Source organism: Saimiri boliviensis, chromosome 1 (assembly GCF_048565385.1).
Source record: "Saimiri boliviensis isolate mSaiBol1 chromosome 1, mSaiBol1.pri, whole genome shotgun sequence".
Classification (NCBI taxonomy): Eukaryota; Metazoa; Chordata; class Mammalia; order Primates; family Cebidae; genus Saimiri; species Saimiri boliviensis.
Window position 1 is genome coordinate 118,499,713 of NC_133449.1, and position 18,055 is coordinate 118,517,767.

The following is an 18,055-nucleotide window of genomic DNA, read 5'->3' on the forward strand; positions in this document are numbered from 1 at the left end:
GAATGACATAGACTTGCAAGAGAAGAGTCTGGAGAGGTGGGCAGAGACCAGGACGTGGGTTTATGAATCATAGGAAAGAATCCAGAACTTATACTGGGGTCACTGAAGGACACTAAAGCCTTTTTCACAGGTCAGATCTGTTTTCAGAATGATCTCTCTGGAAGGTACAAGCTTCTTTATGGATAATTACTATACTTTTTCTAGACAGGATCCCAAGGTAGTAACAAATATATACTGTATAAGCCAGACAGGATTTAGGAAACACAGCTAATGGACAACATCCCCAGCAAAGAAAGGTTAGCCAAGGAGAAGCCTCCCTGCTAGAGTTCTAGAGTTTAGACATGCTTTCCTTTTTGGGTTGCAAGAAACAGAGAGTCAAGTCTGCTGCTGACACAGCACATACTCCTTCTCAGCCAGGGAGCAATGAATGGTCTGAAGAAATGGAGAATTCAGAAAAGTCTAAAGGGGTGGGGGGGGAGGGTGAACTAATCAATCTCGGCTCAGAATCTATAACAAGAAGCTGCTCTTAGATGCCTCGAAACAAGCAATTCAAGACAAACGTAGTCCCTTGACACAGATAAATTGTAAAATTAATTATAAGGTTTCTAGAATTTCAGGCGAAATACTGAAAACTCTTTACAGAAAAATATAAAGCCCTTCAACATGACATCTGGCTCTGTCAGCTTTCAGATTAAGCATTTGGGGAAAGAAATTTAAGATAAAAATATTCACATACAGAGGAGAACCTCATTACATCACGTTTCATGGACTTGGTAGAAAAATTGAAAAGTATGAAAAGGACAGAAAAATTGCTATCGGGCCTTAGCTAAAGCTTCAAAATCACTATATTATCCAAAGTAAAATACAAAATCAGGAAGGGAAACAGTGACACTTTTCAAACAGTATTCTCCAAACCAGAGCTTCTAACAGTAGAGGTTTAGTAGAGGTTTCAATGCCTTGGGCAACCTCAGGACGGTATAAAGAGAGTTGTGGAGACTCACAGGAAACCTTTACATTGTAAATAACACAGAAACCAGAACTAAACTGGGTTAATCAAAAGAGGGTCATTATTTGTTCATCCAGTTTCAGGTAAATCTTGATCCAGGGTTCAAAGTACCCACCCAACACTCAGTTTCTCTTTTCCTCAAAGCTCATGAAAGAGAGAGAGAGAATGGCCACAAAAGCTAGGGGCAGTCATTTGGGTGCCATGAGCTTGAGAACGGCCAAAAGAGGAAGATGAAGAAATTTGAAACTGACCACATAATTACGCTGGAACAAGGTCCACTTGAAGCCAGTGAGACCCCTGTTCTTAGGATGAAGTGAGTTAACTCCTTACCTTTTTAAATTAAGCTGCTTTAGGCCTGGAATTGTTATTTGCTATCAAAAGAATCCTAATACTAAACAGAGACTACAGTTGCAGAAATCAAAGAGTTATTGGACACTGGCCACAATGTAACTGAATAGTACAAACTCCTCAAGAACAACAAATACTTAACTGATTTGGGGCAACAAAGACTCATTTTCCACTATATGCAGGTAGAAAGAAGGATGAAGACACAAATTACATCGTTAAGGAGCTTATGAGTCTAATTCAAGCACATAAAACTATTTATGTATGACCTTAGAAGTCAGGAGAGTGTTTACTGCTCAAAACAACATAAATTTGTTATCAATTACCAAAAGCATTACCTGGAAAAAAAAAATAGAAATGATTGCTTGTAGAAATGAAAATGGGAAGAAAAGGCATAAATAAATGCTGGGAACTTAACAAACCTTACAGGAATATTTGACATGTAAAAATTATATGAATGAATAATTTTAATACAAACTAAAAATAACATATTATTGAATCACTGATGCTATGTTCTTAGCACTCTACAAGTATTTAATTCTCACAATCTTGAGGTGGGTACTGCTCTGATCACTATTTTACAGTTGAGACACTGGAAGCAAGCACTTCTAGGATGCTGATATGTTGCATTTCTTGATCAGGGTGCTAGGTACATGGACATGTTTACTTTATGGCAATTCTTCAAGCTATATGTTTATGATATAAGTTATATTTCAATAATGAAAATTGAATAGACAGGCCAGGCCCGGTGGCCCACATCTGTAATCCCAGCACTTTGGGAAGCCGAGGTGGGCAGATCATCTGAAGTCAGGAGTTCAAGACCAGCCTGGCCAACATGGTGAAACCCTGTGTCTACTAAAAATACAAAAATTTGCTGGATGTGGTGGGCCACACCTTTAATCCCAGCTACTCGGGAGGCTGCAGCAGGAAAATCACTTGAACCTGGGAGGCAGAGGTTGCAGTGAGCCGAAATTGTGCGACTGCACACCAGCCTGGAGGACAAGAGCAAAACTCCATCTCCAAAAAAAAAAAAAAAAAAAAAAAAAAATCCATAGACCGGTTGGAAGATAAAGTTAAGAAAATCTCCCAAATATTAGACAAACACACACACACAAAGACTAAAAATAAGGGAATAAACAAGAAAACTAGAAGAGTCCAGAAGATTCAACAACTAAATCATACGGATTCCAAAGTGATGAGACAACTGAAAAGGAGAAAATAATTAACAAAGCAATTCAAGAAAATGTCCAAGAATTGAAGGGCATGACTGAAAGCCCTACACAGTTACAGTAAAATGAGTGAAAAGTATCACTGTGAAATTGTAAAACATTCAAAAAAAGATCCAACAAAAAAGCGACATAAAAGCTAAAGAAAAATTCAGAACTCTGAGCATGAACACTGTAAGATAAAAGACAGTAATGCAATGTCACCAAGATTCTGAAAAAATTATCATTTCCTACCAAGATTTTCATACCGGAAGTACCTACGTATGTCAAGGTGGAATAAGGATAATTGAAGACATTTAAGGTCCCGAAAATTTCCCTGCTAAGCATCCTTTCTCAAGAAACCATCGTAGCACAGGCTCCACCAAAATAAGAAAACAGGAAAGAGCAAGGCCGGGATGCAGAAATGTCAGGAGTCCACAGAAGAGAAGTAAGGGAATCCGCTGGATTACAATGAAGAGATGACAGAATGGGATCCCTGTCCATCAGGCATAGAACACCACATTGGAGCGGACAAGAAGACTCTGGAAGACATTTCTCCAAGAAAATGAAATGGACAATATCTGATGGTTCTGAAGTTCTTGAAAAGAGGCGATTTGGTGGAGAGCATGAGGTTTAATTGGTCATAACTACACAGAAAACTATACAAATACACAAAAAAGCAAGACTACTATTAATGCAAGGAAAAAAGTTGAAAACAAAAGGATAACAAATCACATGTTCTGGAAAGCATTCTATGTATATGATAACTATAAGGGCTGAATACTGATATAATCAAAATTACACTAAATCTATAATGGGAATCAGAAGTGTGTACATGTGTAGGAGGGCAGGAAGAAAGAAGAGAGCTTCACTTTCCATATCAGGAAGCCAATATATAATATTCAAAACAATATAACTTTGTTATCAACTACCAAAAGCATTACCTGCAAGAAAAGAGTAGAAATGATTGCCTGTGGAAATGAAAATGAAAAAAAAAGGCATAAATAACTGCTGGGTTTTTTTCCGTAACAAACCTTACAGAAATATTTGGTAAAAATTATATGAATGGATAATGTTAATAAAAACTAAAAATTATACACTATTGAATGCTATGTGCTCTTATGTTCTTAGCACTTTACAAGCATTTAATTCTCACAATCTCGAGGTGTACCACTCTGATCACTATTTTACAGATAAGGAAACTGCGTCACAAAGAACTTAAGCAAATTGCTTAAGGTCCCATAGCTAATTAATACCAATACAAATGATGTCATTCAGTAGTATAGAATTTAAGTGCCTAATCAGTGTCATGGACAGTAAAGTCTATTACACTCTAATTCGTTCTCTATCCCTTGATTGTCACATTAACATATCATTAAAAGTTCAGCTATTCTTGAAGAAAATATTTGCAAGTCATGTATCTGATAAGGAATTAGTATCGAGAATAATAAGGAACTCACAAAACTCAACAACTAAAAAACAGCCAAACTCAAAAATGGGCAAACAACTTGAATAGACATGTCTCCAAAGAAGATAAATAAATGGCTAATTTATTATGTTGAACATAAAATATAATGATGTTGAACATGGAAAGATGTTCAACATCATTAATCATTAGGGAAATGCATATCAAAACCACAAGGATGGCTGTTATCAAAAATCAGGGAACAAGCCGGGCGCGGTGGCTCAAGCCTGTAATCCCAGCACTTTGGGAGGCCGAGGCGGGTGGATCACGAGGTCGAGAGATCGAGACCATCCTGGTCAACATGGTGAAACCCCGTCTCTACTAAAAATACAAAAAATTAGCTGGGCATGGTGGCACGTGCCTGTAATCCCAGCTACTCAGGAGGCTGAGGCAGGAGAATTGCCTGAACCCAGGAGGCGGAGGTTGCAGTGAGCCGAGATCGCGCCATTGCACTCCAGCCTGGGTAACAAGAGCGAAACTCCGTCTCAAAAAAAAAAAAAAAAAAAAAAATCAGGGAACAGTAAGTGTTGACGTAGATGTGGAGAAATTAGAAACCTTGTGCATTGCCAGGGAGAATGTAAAATAATGCAGTTGCTGTAGAAAACAATATAGCAGTTCCTCAAAAACATCAACACAGACTTATCATTTGATCCAGCAATCCCACTTCTAGGTATAGTCACAAAAGCACCGAAAGCAGAGACCCACACAGATGTTTGTATACCAAGGTTCACAGCAACTTTATCCACCATAGCCCAAAGATGGCCATTATGCGTAGCCGATGGATGAACTGATCAACAAAATGTGATATATTCATTCATACAATGGAATATTATTCATCTTTAAGTAGAAATGGAATTCTGATACATGCCATAACACGGATGAATCTTGAGGACATTAGGTTAAGTAAAATAATTGTATCAGTCCATGTTCATGCTGCTCATAAAGACACATCTGAAACTGGGAACAAAAAGAGGTTTAATTGGCACTTGCAATACCACATGGCTGGGAGGCTTCAGAATCATGGTAGGAGGCAAAAGGCACTTCTTCCATGGTGGCAACAAGAGAAAAATGAGGAAGAAGCAAAAGAGGAAACCCTGATAAACCCATCAGATCTTGTGAGACTTATTCACTATCACAAAAACAGCATGGGAAAGACCAGCCTCCATAATTCAACCACCTCCTCCTGGGTCCCTCCTACAATATCTGAGAATTCTGGGAGATATAATTCAAGTTGAGATTTGGGCAGGGACACAGCCAAACCACATCAATAATCTAGACACAAAAGGTCAAATATTGTATGATTCCACTTATATGAGGTACCTAGAATAGTCAAATATAATACAGACAGAAAGCAGAACAGTGGTTACCAGGAAATGAGAAAAGGAGAAATGGGGGGTGACTTTAAATGGGTACAGAGATTCGGCATGGGATGATGACCATCAAAGTTCTGAAGATGGATGGTGATGATGATTCCACCATAATGTGATTATGCTTAACACCACTGAACTGTACAGTTAAATATGGTTATAATGCTAAATTTTATGTATATTTTATTGCAATAAAAAAGGATAAAAAGGAATGACCTACTGATATACATAACATCACGGATGAATCTCAAAACTATGCTAAGTTAAAGAAGCCAGACAAAAAAACAATGCATATGTATAATTCCATCTGCAAAAAAATTCTAGAAAATGCCAACTCATCTACTGACAGAAAACAAATTGAGGTTGGTGCAGTGGCTCACATCTGGAATTCCAGCCCTTTGGGAGGCTGAGCCAGGAGGATCTCTTCAGGCTTGGATTTCAAGACCAGCCTGGGCAACATATTGAGATGCGATCTCTTCAAACAAATAAAAAACTAAAAAAGAAAACGGATCTGTCAGGGAGAGGAATTGCAAAGGGGCACAAGGAAACTTCTGGAACAATGGGTATGTTCATTATTTTGATAGTGGGGACAGTTTTAACAGTTGTGCTAAAACCTATAAAACTATAAATGTTCCATATGTATAGCTTATTGTATGTCAATTATTCCCGAGTAAAGCCATCCACAGAGAAGGGAAAATGTAGCCATTCTTATAGGTTTTGCCTTCTCTTGATAAATGGGAGACATCACTGCTGGGCATCCTTTCTCACCAGTGCTGAAACACTGCCACTCTCTTTGTTGGTACAAAGTTACAGGACTGTATTTACACATTTCTCCCCAGCTCTGCCTCTTCTAATCTAGACGATCATATGCTCAGTCTGGATTACTTTGGTCGCCTCTATAAGCTCTCCTGTTTCTGGTGTTGCTTCCCTTCTTCTACTCTGCAATGACTCCCCATCTCACTCCAACCTACTACTTTGTTTTCTAACATGGCACCCATTTACTTGTCCCTCTGTCTTCATTTCTTTTCCTCTCTTCTCATTCTATTCCATCCACACTTGATTCTGAAACATCCCAGTCATGTTCTGTCTTTCCGCCTTTGTGCTCCCACTTCAAATTTCTCGATGGCTCCTTCTCTCCTTCCAATCTGCATAAACGTTACCCACTAAATGAGGCCTTGCCTGGCTCTCCTATCTAAAACTGTAAGATTACCCCCACCCTTGTTACACAATCTACTTTTATTTTCTGTTTTCCTTTGCTAGAATGTGAGCACGATGAGGGCAGGGACTTTTGTCTGTTTTGTTCACTGTTACATGCTCAGCAGCTAGATAACTGCCTAGCAAATGGTAGATGTTTATTGTTAAATGAATAAATAATTGAATAGGCACCAAAAAAAATGTAACTTTGGAGACCAAATAAGTTTTTTTCCTCCCCTTTGGTCTTCTTGTGAACCTTCTTGGCTCTTCATGAGACACCTTATTGTTAAATGAATAAATAATTGGATGGGTTACCCAAAAAAATGTTACTTATAAGACCAAACAAGCTTTACTGAGCAGTGTAAGTGACTTCCAAAATCATCAACAAGGCAAAGCTCAGTCAAATAAGCTTTGAGACTTTAGACAGAGATGCTGGGAAGCTAAGATAACATTAAACATCACAACGTTTTTATGAATACTCCAAAACTCCAAGCTGTAAACTAGCTTTTCATGGTCTCAGTGATGAGCTGAGAAATACAGAGCAACTTATGTTAAAATAGAGATTCAAGAATTACAGGAACAAATTTCCATCCTTAAGAGGACGCAATTTTTCCCAAATCAAAGCCATGAATGGAAATCCTAGAATTCCAAGAACATTATTGCAAAGTCTCTAATTTCTCGCCTATCACATTCTCAACAGGAAACATGGATTGGTCTCTCTTCCTTTCGTGAGCCTTCCTGGCTGTGTATGGGAGAACTGGAAAATAATGTCAATAATATGAATACTTGACACTAGTTTAAAATCTTAAGAATTGCTTTTCTAGAAAGACAATTTTACAGAAAATGTTTTCTTTCAAACAATGAAACAAAAATGGTAGCCAGTAGTTACTGTTGATCTAAGAGATGTTTCCAAAGGTGTTGCAGTCAAAAAACAAGGTGCTGGACCATATTAAACATTGGGTTTTTAATGCCTTCCCCGCCAAAGTTCGTTTCTTATAGCTAGGAGTAACAAGCAATTACCAGCAAAGCTGGAACAGGAAAATCAAATATTCTCCCTATTTACATATGGTTCCCCGAAGCCATTGCTGATTAAAAATTGTACCATTTCAATCTTCCTACTGGTGATATCTATTAACTAGAACTGCATGTGAAAGCCAATGAATTTAGTATATAATTACACGTATCCTATACAAATTACTTCTCAATGACCTCTACTCATGAAAATAAACCAAAGAGGGATGATTGGCTCATTATAAATCTACAAGAAGATTTCCCTGGGAAAAAGTATTGAGAGCAGAGTCTTGAAAGATCTTAAGCTTCAATTGAATTTAATTTCAGCAGGAAGCAATCACTTCTGTATCTGAATTCCCAATGCATTTTACATGAACCTCTCCAGTGGCAAGGAACTCTCTCCAACTTAAATCCCTGCTCTTGTCACTAAGTAACAATGTGACCTTGGGCAAGCCACTTCCCTTCTCGGTGTTTTCATTTATAAAATGAGAGGCTAGAATCAAGTGATTTCAAAAGTATCTTTCAGACCCAATGTTTCATCATTTCATAATTATAATCATGAGAGCCCACCTAACCTTATCTATTCTCTCAAAGCAAGAAAGGCATTGATTCACCTTTGGAGTTCCCATACAACATAAAACAACTAATTGACAAACATGTTCAAGGACACAGAAAAAAGTACAATACTCTGAAGTGTCCACTCTCTGCGACCTCCTTAAAGCCTTTCTCAACCTCAACCAAGGTTTTAAACTAAATGGTTCCCTTCAAGTCCACCTTTGCCATAGTTCTGCATTCTGCCAAGGATTATAAGATCAGAGAACTAAACAGATGTCATTTGTCACTTATAAGACATGCACCCACCACAGAGTTTCAAGGCACATGATTTGTACTCCATCCGACCCAGAACCACACACACACCCAGATACCTACAGAAAAGTTCTGTTTCATCGAATTAGTTAATCTAATGCATTCCAATCGTCTGAGAGTATGTGACAGAAGGCTACAGCAGACATGGGGGAGAAGTAAAGCTGGAGAAAGGAAAGCGTCAGGACCTGCAAGAAAAAGCAAGTAGAACATCCCCTTAACCTTTTCAGAAGGTAGACATTTTAAAAACCCAGATCCCTGAGGCAGCTACACTGCTGGGATAAGAAACACCTGCTCATAATGACATAGCCTTAGGTGTTAAGATTCCAAAGCCTGGATATCTGTGCTCACATCCTAACTCTGATAATTACTTGCTGCATTACCATGAACAAGTTAATCAGCCTTCTATGACTCAGTTTCCTCATCTGTAAAATGAGGACAGCAATTTACTACTTTGTTCTTTGGGCTGTTGGGAAGATAAAATGAGTTAATACATGCAAAATGTTTACAACAGCATATAGCACATAGTAGGTGCTCAATAAATGAGCATTCCCAGTATTGCTATTATTATTAGAGTGCTAAGAATTTCTTGGGTTAAGAGAACAAAGAAGTTTGCACCCTGCTATTACAGATTCAGATTCTGCAGTTCCCTCTTTCAGGTGATGACTGCAAGTACCAACATTTCTATATTTATATATAATTTATATTTGTATACTTTATCAGTCTTAATTACTCCTGAGCATAGAATCTATTCATTAGACATTAAATTCCTTTCTGAAAGATAGTCTAGGTTTCAAAAACTACTTGATCACCCACGCGAAGGGAGTACAATAGGACCATTAAACTGGAGGGCTGAGCGTAATTGGGAGCACAAAGACATCTTTGTAGAGCTTTGTACTATCACGTACCACTGCTTCGGGTTTGGAGAGTTGTCTCCTTAAGAAAGAAACTAACTCCATTGTTCGTTCACATCAGAGTTCTTGGATGTGATAGTTCTTAAATCCCTGGCAAGTCCTTATTAAAGATCAGAGGATCTCGGTTCTTTCCATTAGGACAGCATTAAATCCCTTCGAGCGATTTTCTTAGGTCAGCATCATTATTTGAAATGCCAGCGAAAGTAGTGAAATTTCCAAACGCTAAACGAGTTCCTTGTTTCGGACTGAAGATACAAGGTGAAGTTAGAAAAACTATTAGTAGTCCTGAGGAAATTTTTGAGACTGGGAAATTGTAAAAAATTTAAAGAGTACTTTAAAGATCTTTTTTTCTCTTAAATCTCTTTTCCAAAACAGCCATTTTGGTAAACAAACAAACAACAACAAAAAAAAATAACAACAAACAAAACTCCAATCAAACAACTAGAGTAGTCGGAAAAGTTCCAGTCATTTCCTGATGAGATTATCTAGAATTCTGGTTGTCCAAACATCTTTCAGTGAATCAGACAGGAGAAGTAATACTATGTCTTGTATTCCTTTGCCAAATAATCAGGCACAAAAGAAAGTCAACAGTGGTCATGCTCTCCTCGATCTGTTCAACTACCATTTTTGTAATTCTGTTCTCAGGAAATAATGAGAGCCATAAACGCACAGAAACAATAACAGAATGGAAATTTGGGTGGGCTTCTGAGAGGCAGCCTATGATCTCTGTTCCAAGGGGATTATATGTCAGAAAATCCAAAAACAAGTCTACCAAAGCCACCCGACAAGGTCTAAAACTGCAGAACTGGATAGAGGGCTAGGGAGTTTCCTGAAAATAGAGGACTGTCTGCTTCCAAAACCTACCTCAACTGCTTCTGGCAAGGAAGAACAGTAGCTACAAACTATATGAAGCCAAGAACAAGTCCATATTTGACAAATCACACCCCTCAAGTTAGTGATGTCAACCATAATAAAATATTTTGGCAAGCCTGGAAATGTGCACCTGTGGGAACCTGGAAAGATTTGACAGATTTTTGTTTTCCCAGCCCTTTATCAGCAAGTTAATTATAGCAACTGTACAATCTCCTCTGAGCTCTAGAGAAAGACAGTTGGCTGTATGAAACCAAGAGGCTGCTCTCCTGGGCACACGAGAGACAAATGACAGTCAGTAGTGCTTACGTGCGAAAATATTCTGAGTACAGTATAACAATGAGCCAGCTAGCATGCCTAGATGAGAAAGAGGCATATTCTGCAGACATACACTGTGACAAGACTAAAAAGGACACGTGTTACACACACGCACACACACACACACACACACACACACGCGCGCATGCACACACACAAGCAAACATGCTCATGTACATGCATGTGTATCTCCAGAGCCTAAACATACGACTGGTCATATTATTACATACAGGGCTGTTTTTTCCCAGTGCAGACTGTACCTTCACAGCTGTAACTGTACACTGCCACCGCTGACCTGTCCACCAGATTTTCATCATGATGCCAGCTCACTGCCATTTTCCCCATGCCAAAATAAGGTTCCTCTTTCAGGTATGGCATTTTCTGAGGATCCATGAAATTCAGCAAAGTTACGTTGTATGCTGCTCTGCTCTTAAGGTCCACTTCGTCTTGTCCATCGTAGGATGAGCCCATCCCAACCCTGGGGAAATCCGCAGACATACACAATGGCACGGCATCTTCATTAGCTTTCTCTTTGGTAGCGAGTTCTTCCAAAGCCTGGATGGTTTCTATCTGCAGGTAGTCATTGAGCTTGAGGAAGGTCTCACAAGCAGTGGCTATTTCAGCCTCGGTGTGTTTTATATTAGACCCTTTCACCGGCCAAGGGACTGTAAAGAGCCTGGTGTTCAGGTACTTGTAGGTGCAGCCCGGATTACCAATGAGGATGCGAGATACCGGAGTGAGCAGATCTTTGCCTTGGATCCTAACCAGGTCCCGAAATAGGCAGCCATGCTTGTGCAGTGTGAGAAAGGCTTCTTGAACCTCTTTATGGAGCTCCTCGGATACACTGCCAGCTTCTCGGAGAATTAGTTTAGGATATTTCAGCTGCCACTAAAACAAAACCAAAGCAAAACACATGTTTATGGACAGACGTTCACCATTTTATTATTTCCAAAGGTATGTTTCTTTGTAGGCATTTGAGGAGTTGTGGGGGACTACCTGGTGTTATTTCTAAGCAGGATTCACATCTTCCTAGCCCAAAACAGAAAACCAAATACAACAAATGTCATCAAACTCTACGGTCAAGATATTCAAGTTCAAACCCAAATTATTAACAATCTTTAATAAAAAAATAAACAATAATAATGTGGGTCCTGATACCCCAGGATTACTCTGTGACTACTTTTTCTCACCCTAAATCTCTTTCTAGCCTTTGCCCTCCAGAAAATACCACTTTATTAACTGCTTATTATCTATAATATTTATTAAGTGCTTACTATGAACCAAATACTGTCATAAATTATTTGTGTGTGTTAGCTCATTTTAACTTCATGCAGAGCATTATTATCTCCAGTTTATAGATGACACCACTGAAACACAGAGACATTAACAATTTTCCCAAAGTCACACAGCTAGTGAATACTGGAGCTGGAATTTAAAGCCCCTGGGCTCCAGAGTCCAGCTGGTTCCAGGGCATGAGTTCTTAACTATAAGAATGCATTGTCTCTCAATAAATAACAAACTGGTTTCTGCTTAACACTTTCACGAAAAGAGAACTCACTTCTCTTCGGCAGTTAGACATTAAGTTCCATGAACACAAAAGCCATGGCAATGTTACTCATGTCTATGAGTGCCCAGAATTTACTCAGTAAATAGTAAAGGAATGAATAAATGGAATTGTGGGGGATGAATGAGGTGGTATTACACTGCAATTCTAGAAAGTTCTAATAATTGTACTGGTGTCACTGGCGGAGAGTAATATTAGCCAATTCCCTCCCCTAATACAGAAATACATGGAATTATTCATGTAGGTTAGGACTACATTAGCTTCTCAGCCACCACTTTCCTTAGGCCTTGACATGTGAATCGGTGTTAAGCTGGACTTTCCTGATTCTGTATAATACAACTGATTTATTTTTAACTAAATCACAGGATTTTACATTTATCCGTGTAACGTTTGATCTGATCTGTTCCTTGCTAGTTTTAGGCTGTCTTAAAGGAGTCAGACATGATCAACACATTAACCTGTTCTCCTTGTATTGTGCTGCCCACCATTGTTAAGACACCTTCCTTCTGTGTCTTCATTCAGTAATTACCATTCATATGATAGGGTAAGACCAGTATTCTTCCATACATTGTTTCTGATGCAACATCTGTTTATTGAGCACCTATCAACAGATGGAAATAAGGTCCCAGCTCTCACAAAGCTTTCTACCAAATTAAGTAAACAGATAAAGAAAAGCAACCCCAAATTGTTAGGTACAAAGACAGAAACAAACCAGTAGGTACGAAGACAGAAACAAACCAGTAGGAAATCTTATTAGAGCAGGAAGAATTCTCTAAGAAGACAGAATTTAAGCTCAGATCTTCAGGAAAAGAAGGTACCAGAAATATGACAAGCCAGAAAAAGGCTTCCCAGAAAGAGAGACTAAAGAAGCCAAAGGCACCCAGGAAAAAGACCAGCCTATTCTAGGGACCAAAAAAAAAAAGTTGGCTTTACTAGAGCAAAAGAGCCAAACACAGAGTGACATGTGACGAGGAGGCAGAGGACGGCAGAGGCCGGATCACACAGAGCCCTGGAGGTCGTGGTAAAGAATCTGGAACTAACTCTAGATGTACTGAAGGATTTCGAAAGAAGAAAAATAACTTGATTTACATTTTATAAAAATCGCTCTTAGTTATAACATCAGGCATGGACTGGAAAGAGGCAAATGTGAGTGTGGAATGTGCTATTACAATCATCTGGGAGAAAAGTGAAGGCGATCTGGACTAAAATAGAACCAGAGATAAATGGACAGATACATACTTTGTAGGCAGAACAAAAGGATATGCTTATGAATTAGATGTAAAGGATAAAAAAATGATAGAATTTTGTTTTTGAGTTGAAGTTTCACTCTTACTGCCCAGGCTGGAGTGCAATGCTGCGATCTTGGCTCACCATAACCTCCACCTCCCGGGTTCAAGCAATTCTCCTGTCTGAGCCTCCTGAGTAGCTGAGATTACAGGCACGTACCACCACACCCAGCTAATTTTGTATTTTTAATAGAGACAAGGTTTCTCCATGTTGGTCAGGAAATAAGTTAAGGATATATTCTGGATTTAACAACTAAATAAACAATTTATTGTTTTGTGAAATAAGGAAAACTGAGGCGAAAGACAAATAGAAAGAAGAAAAGGGGGAAATGAAGATTTCACTCTGGAACTGCAGCCTTGAAGATACCTATGAAACCTCCAGATGAAAATAACAAGCGGGAACTGGATGTACACATCTGCAGCTCAGAAGAGAAAGTAAGGCAGAGGAATGTAATGTGAGGGTGATCAGCTCACGGCTGGGTTTTAAAGGCCTGGAAATGAACAAGATCACCTAGGGAAAAAGGAAAAATACCAAAAGGAGACCAGAGTTATTTCCTGCGTCCCAGCAGAAGCCTGAACAAAGGAGAACCAGTAGAAAACCAGCAGAGTGTATTAATGCAGACGCTAAAAGAGGAGAGCATCTGAAGAAGGATGGGGTAGTTAACCATGTCAACTGCCACTGAGAGGCCAAGTGAGACGTGGACAGATGAACAGATAGATTTGACAGCGTGGAAATCACTGATGACAATGGCAAGAGCAACCTCAGCAGAGGGGTGGGTGTGAAGTCAGACTGGGGTAGATGAGGATGGAATGGAAGAGGAGGAACCAAGATGGTAGGCAGGGCTGTCTCTGAATGCTTCTTCCATGAAGGGGAGTAGAAAAATGGATCTTTTCACAAAGGAGAGTGCTAGACTAAGGGATACTCTCTAATGACAGAAGACACTAGAGAACACTAGAGTTTCTCTGCACACTCATGAGAATGATACAAGAGAAAGAGGTTGATGATGCAGAAGAGAGAGAGCGAATAACCACAGAAGCGGAGACCTTCAGTGTCTACAGCGGTAGCTCCCAAGTCGGGTATGCAGGGATTTGTAACGTGATCCCGTAGAGTGGTGGGGCACAGAGAAGAGATTGTAGAACTGATTTATTTTTAATACAAAATGAAACAAATTAAGCATTGTTAAAATACGTATGCATATATATATACATATATACACATATACACATATACACACACACAAATAAGTTTAATATGAATATTACTGTAAAATATACACAAGTACATGAGTACTACTGGTGGTGTGCTGGAGTCACCACACCGGCTCATGAGCGCACTGTGTACATGTCTTTCCAACTGCACATTCAGTAACACCATGATGGTGGCTTGAAACTGTCCGTGGTGAGAATATTTACACTGCGGAAATCAAAACACACTAAAAATCAAGGTTGGTTCTTTTCCCCTAAAGGCCACTTGTTAAACATTTTCTAGGATGTCACTGTATGTGCTCGAAATTTGTCACTGATAAAGAGTATGTGATCAAAAACATTTGGATAGGGAGAAGATACCTCTTACATTGGAATAGGCTAGAAGGAGAAAGAAGGTATAAATTCAGATAGGATGAGAAATTTAATAGTAGACAGGTGAGTATGTTCTAGGTTTCTTTTGGAGGGAGTGGTGGTTAGAGAATGCTTTGACTTTCTCAGTGAAGTTAAGGTGAATCATTAGCTAAGAATGTATCCTGATCATTAGAGCCGTTTGCCAAATAGTTCTGGATTCCTCCCCTGCCACCCAGCTTTTTGGGTTCAGTGTGGGATTACACTTCCTGGCCTCCTCATGATGGATGAAACATGGGACTACTTCTGTCCAGTGAGAAATGATGGCCATCCCTCCCAGCCTGGACATGTCATTGACAGTGCAAGACCCACTAGGATACTCTGCACCCACAGTAGCCAGCTGGTGGCTGCTTGGATCTCTGAGCTACTTTAATGGGTAGTGACTCTGTACGAACCCACAAATGATACATAAAATGGACCAGAAATATTATTGTGCGAAGCCATTGAGATTTGAAAGTTATCTGTTACTATAGCATAATCCAGCCTGTTCTGGCTGAGGAAGAGTGCAGGAGATATTATGGAAGACATACAGAAACCAGGATGAAGTAAACAAAAGAAAAACAAATGTGTCAAATCTGAACATGGAAAAATGACTTTACTAGGTAAGCATGGTAGGAATGTCCTGCTTCTCAAAATGTCAATCTGAGGTGTTGACCATGAATTGAAAGTGACAAAGAGAGGAGTCATGTGGCATACCACTATGCACTGTCATTGAGACTGTCAGGGATCCATGTAGGATTTAGAGTTTCCATATTTCAGTTATCCCAATTGGAAAACAGAAACAGTGATGTTGTACTTTCTATTTGCATAGCTCATAAAGAAAGCAATGCAATCCTGTAGGCAGAGACCAAACATTCTAGAGCCATAAGCAGTAACTAATTCTATCACTCTACTGGTTATTTTCTAAGCAAGTCCCTGAGGCCTTAGCATACTCAATGCAATGATGACGAAGTGATGAAGAAGGTAATTTCTTCTCACTGTCTTAACACCTCCAATACTCTCTGAATGGTCCTTAGTATAAAACCATAAAGAAAAGTACGGTAATTCCCAAGAACTTAGTTTTTGAACACACTCCCCTCTGGGATTAAGAAAGGAATACTGAAATAATGCACTCATCTGCACAAATGCCTGCCCTCCTCCCATTGAAATCTTGCTGCTCTTGTTCAGCATATACTGACTGGGTCTCAATACTACATAAGATCTATTTAACACAGGGAAATTATAACCCTATGCACCAGGAAATCCATGTAACCATATAAATATCATCTGTACATACCCTGACATGAAAAACATCACAAAAAGAAAATAATGACATGGGAAAATATTCCATTTTTTTCCCACTTAGATCATGTCCCTTTTCTCTATGACCACATGTGCTTCTATTCCTGCAGTCCTCAAGTGCCTAGCACTTCAGCAGCCTTTTCCCCCAACTCCACACCTGGATGGTCCTTCCCATCCCCTGGGTCGCTTTCTCAGAGAAATCGTTCCTGAATCTCCACCCTCGAATAGGTGCCCTCTGTTATCATTCCAAATCCTTTACTTCTCTTTCACAGCACTTACCCATTTGCAACTACATTTCTTTAAACTATTATTGGTTTAATTATCTGTCCTATAAGATCACAAGCTCCTAAGATAGATTAGTGGCCAGGCCCAGTAGCTTGCGCCTGTAATCCCAGCACTTTGGGAAGCTGAGGCAGGTGGATCACCTGAAGTCAGCAGTTTGAGACCAACCTGACCAACATGGTGAAACCCCGTTTCTACTAAAAATACAAAAATTCGCTGGGTATGATGGGGCGGGCCTGTAATCCCAGCTACTCAGGAAGCTGAAGTAGGAGAATCACTTGAACCCAGGAGGTGGAGGTTGCGGTGAACAGAGATCATGACATTGCACTCCAGCCTGGGTGACAGAGTGGAAAAAAAAGAAAAAAAAAAAAGAAGATAGTAGATAGTATCAGTACCTGTTATCGTTGCAGCACTTGGTTCCACATAAGTGCTTAAGATGTCTTTCTAAGAAAAAAAGCTTTAAAAGACTGAAGAAAGCAGAGTGGAAATCTTAGCTGGGCTGGGAAAGAAAACTAAATGTAAAAGAGGCACGAGAGACCTTTTCAGGGTGCTAAAAATGTTCTAAAACTGCTGTGATGATGGTTGTACACCTCTGGAAATTTGCCCCAAATCGCTGAATTGTACAATTTTAAAAGGTGGATTTTATGGTACGTAAATTATATACATATATAATCAACAAACTATTTTAAAATCTTTTTTAAAAGATTGATAGATATGAATACCTGAAATTTTAAAATTTTGTATAAAATAAATCATAAAATTAAAAAGCAAACAACCTGGAAAAAGAAAAGTACAACCTATATGGCAGAAAAGTGCTGAATACTCTTAATGCAGAACCATTACAAACGTAAATACATACACACATTCACAAGCAAATTAATAGAGAAGCCTCTTAGCACATGAAACAATTAACTGGCTGGGTGTGGTGGCTCACACCCGTAATCCCAGCACTTTGGGAGGCAAGGCAAAACCCTGACTCTACTAACAATACAAAAAAATTAGCCAGGTGTGGCAGCATGCACCTGTGGTCTCAGCTACTTGTGGGGCTGAGGTGGAAGGATCGCTTGAGCCCAGGAGGCGGAGGGTGCAGTGAGCCTAGCCTGGGCCACAGAGTGGGACCCCATCTCCAAAATACGTAAATAAATAAATAAATAAATAAATAAAGAATATTAACTGTACCAAAGTTGGAAAAAATATAATTTGTATTAAATTATACTTAAATTAGTTACTGTTTATCAAATTTGCATTAAAAATTTTATAATAGTAATATATATTGTTGATAATGGCAAAATTCAACATTCTGATAGCACGCAATTAGGAATGCAAAGTATTACAATGTTGTTTAAGGCCAAGTGGACAAGATCTATCAGAACCCAAACACGCCCATATCTTTTCATTCAGTTATTCTACTTTTAAGAACTTATCATAAGGAAGTTATTAGAGAAACACACCAGGATTATAAGAATATT

General features: G+C 39.1%; 1 protein-coding gene across 2 annotated transcripts in view; it reads right to left on the reverse strand.

Annotated features, from left to right (window-relative positions):
- The window catches only part of FTO (FTO alpha-ketoglutarate dependent dioxygenase), a 410,140-nt gene that overhangs the window by 279,205 nt on the left and 112,880 nt on the right, over positions 1–18,055 (reverse strand). Inside the window, exon 3 of one of the 2 annotated variants that reach the window (XM_003937274.4) lies at positions 10,820–11,447. In XM_003937274.4, coding sequence (XP_003937323.1) covers positions 10,820–11,447 — 628 coding nt within the window. Of the gene's footprint in view, positions 1–10,789; positions 11,448–18,055 lie in introns of both variants that reach the window. The other variant, XM_074402846.1, reaches the window with a different exon arrangement.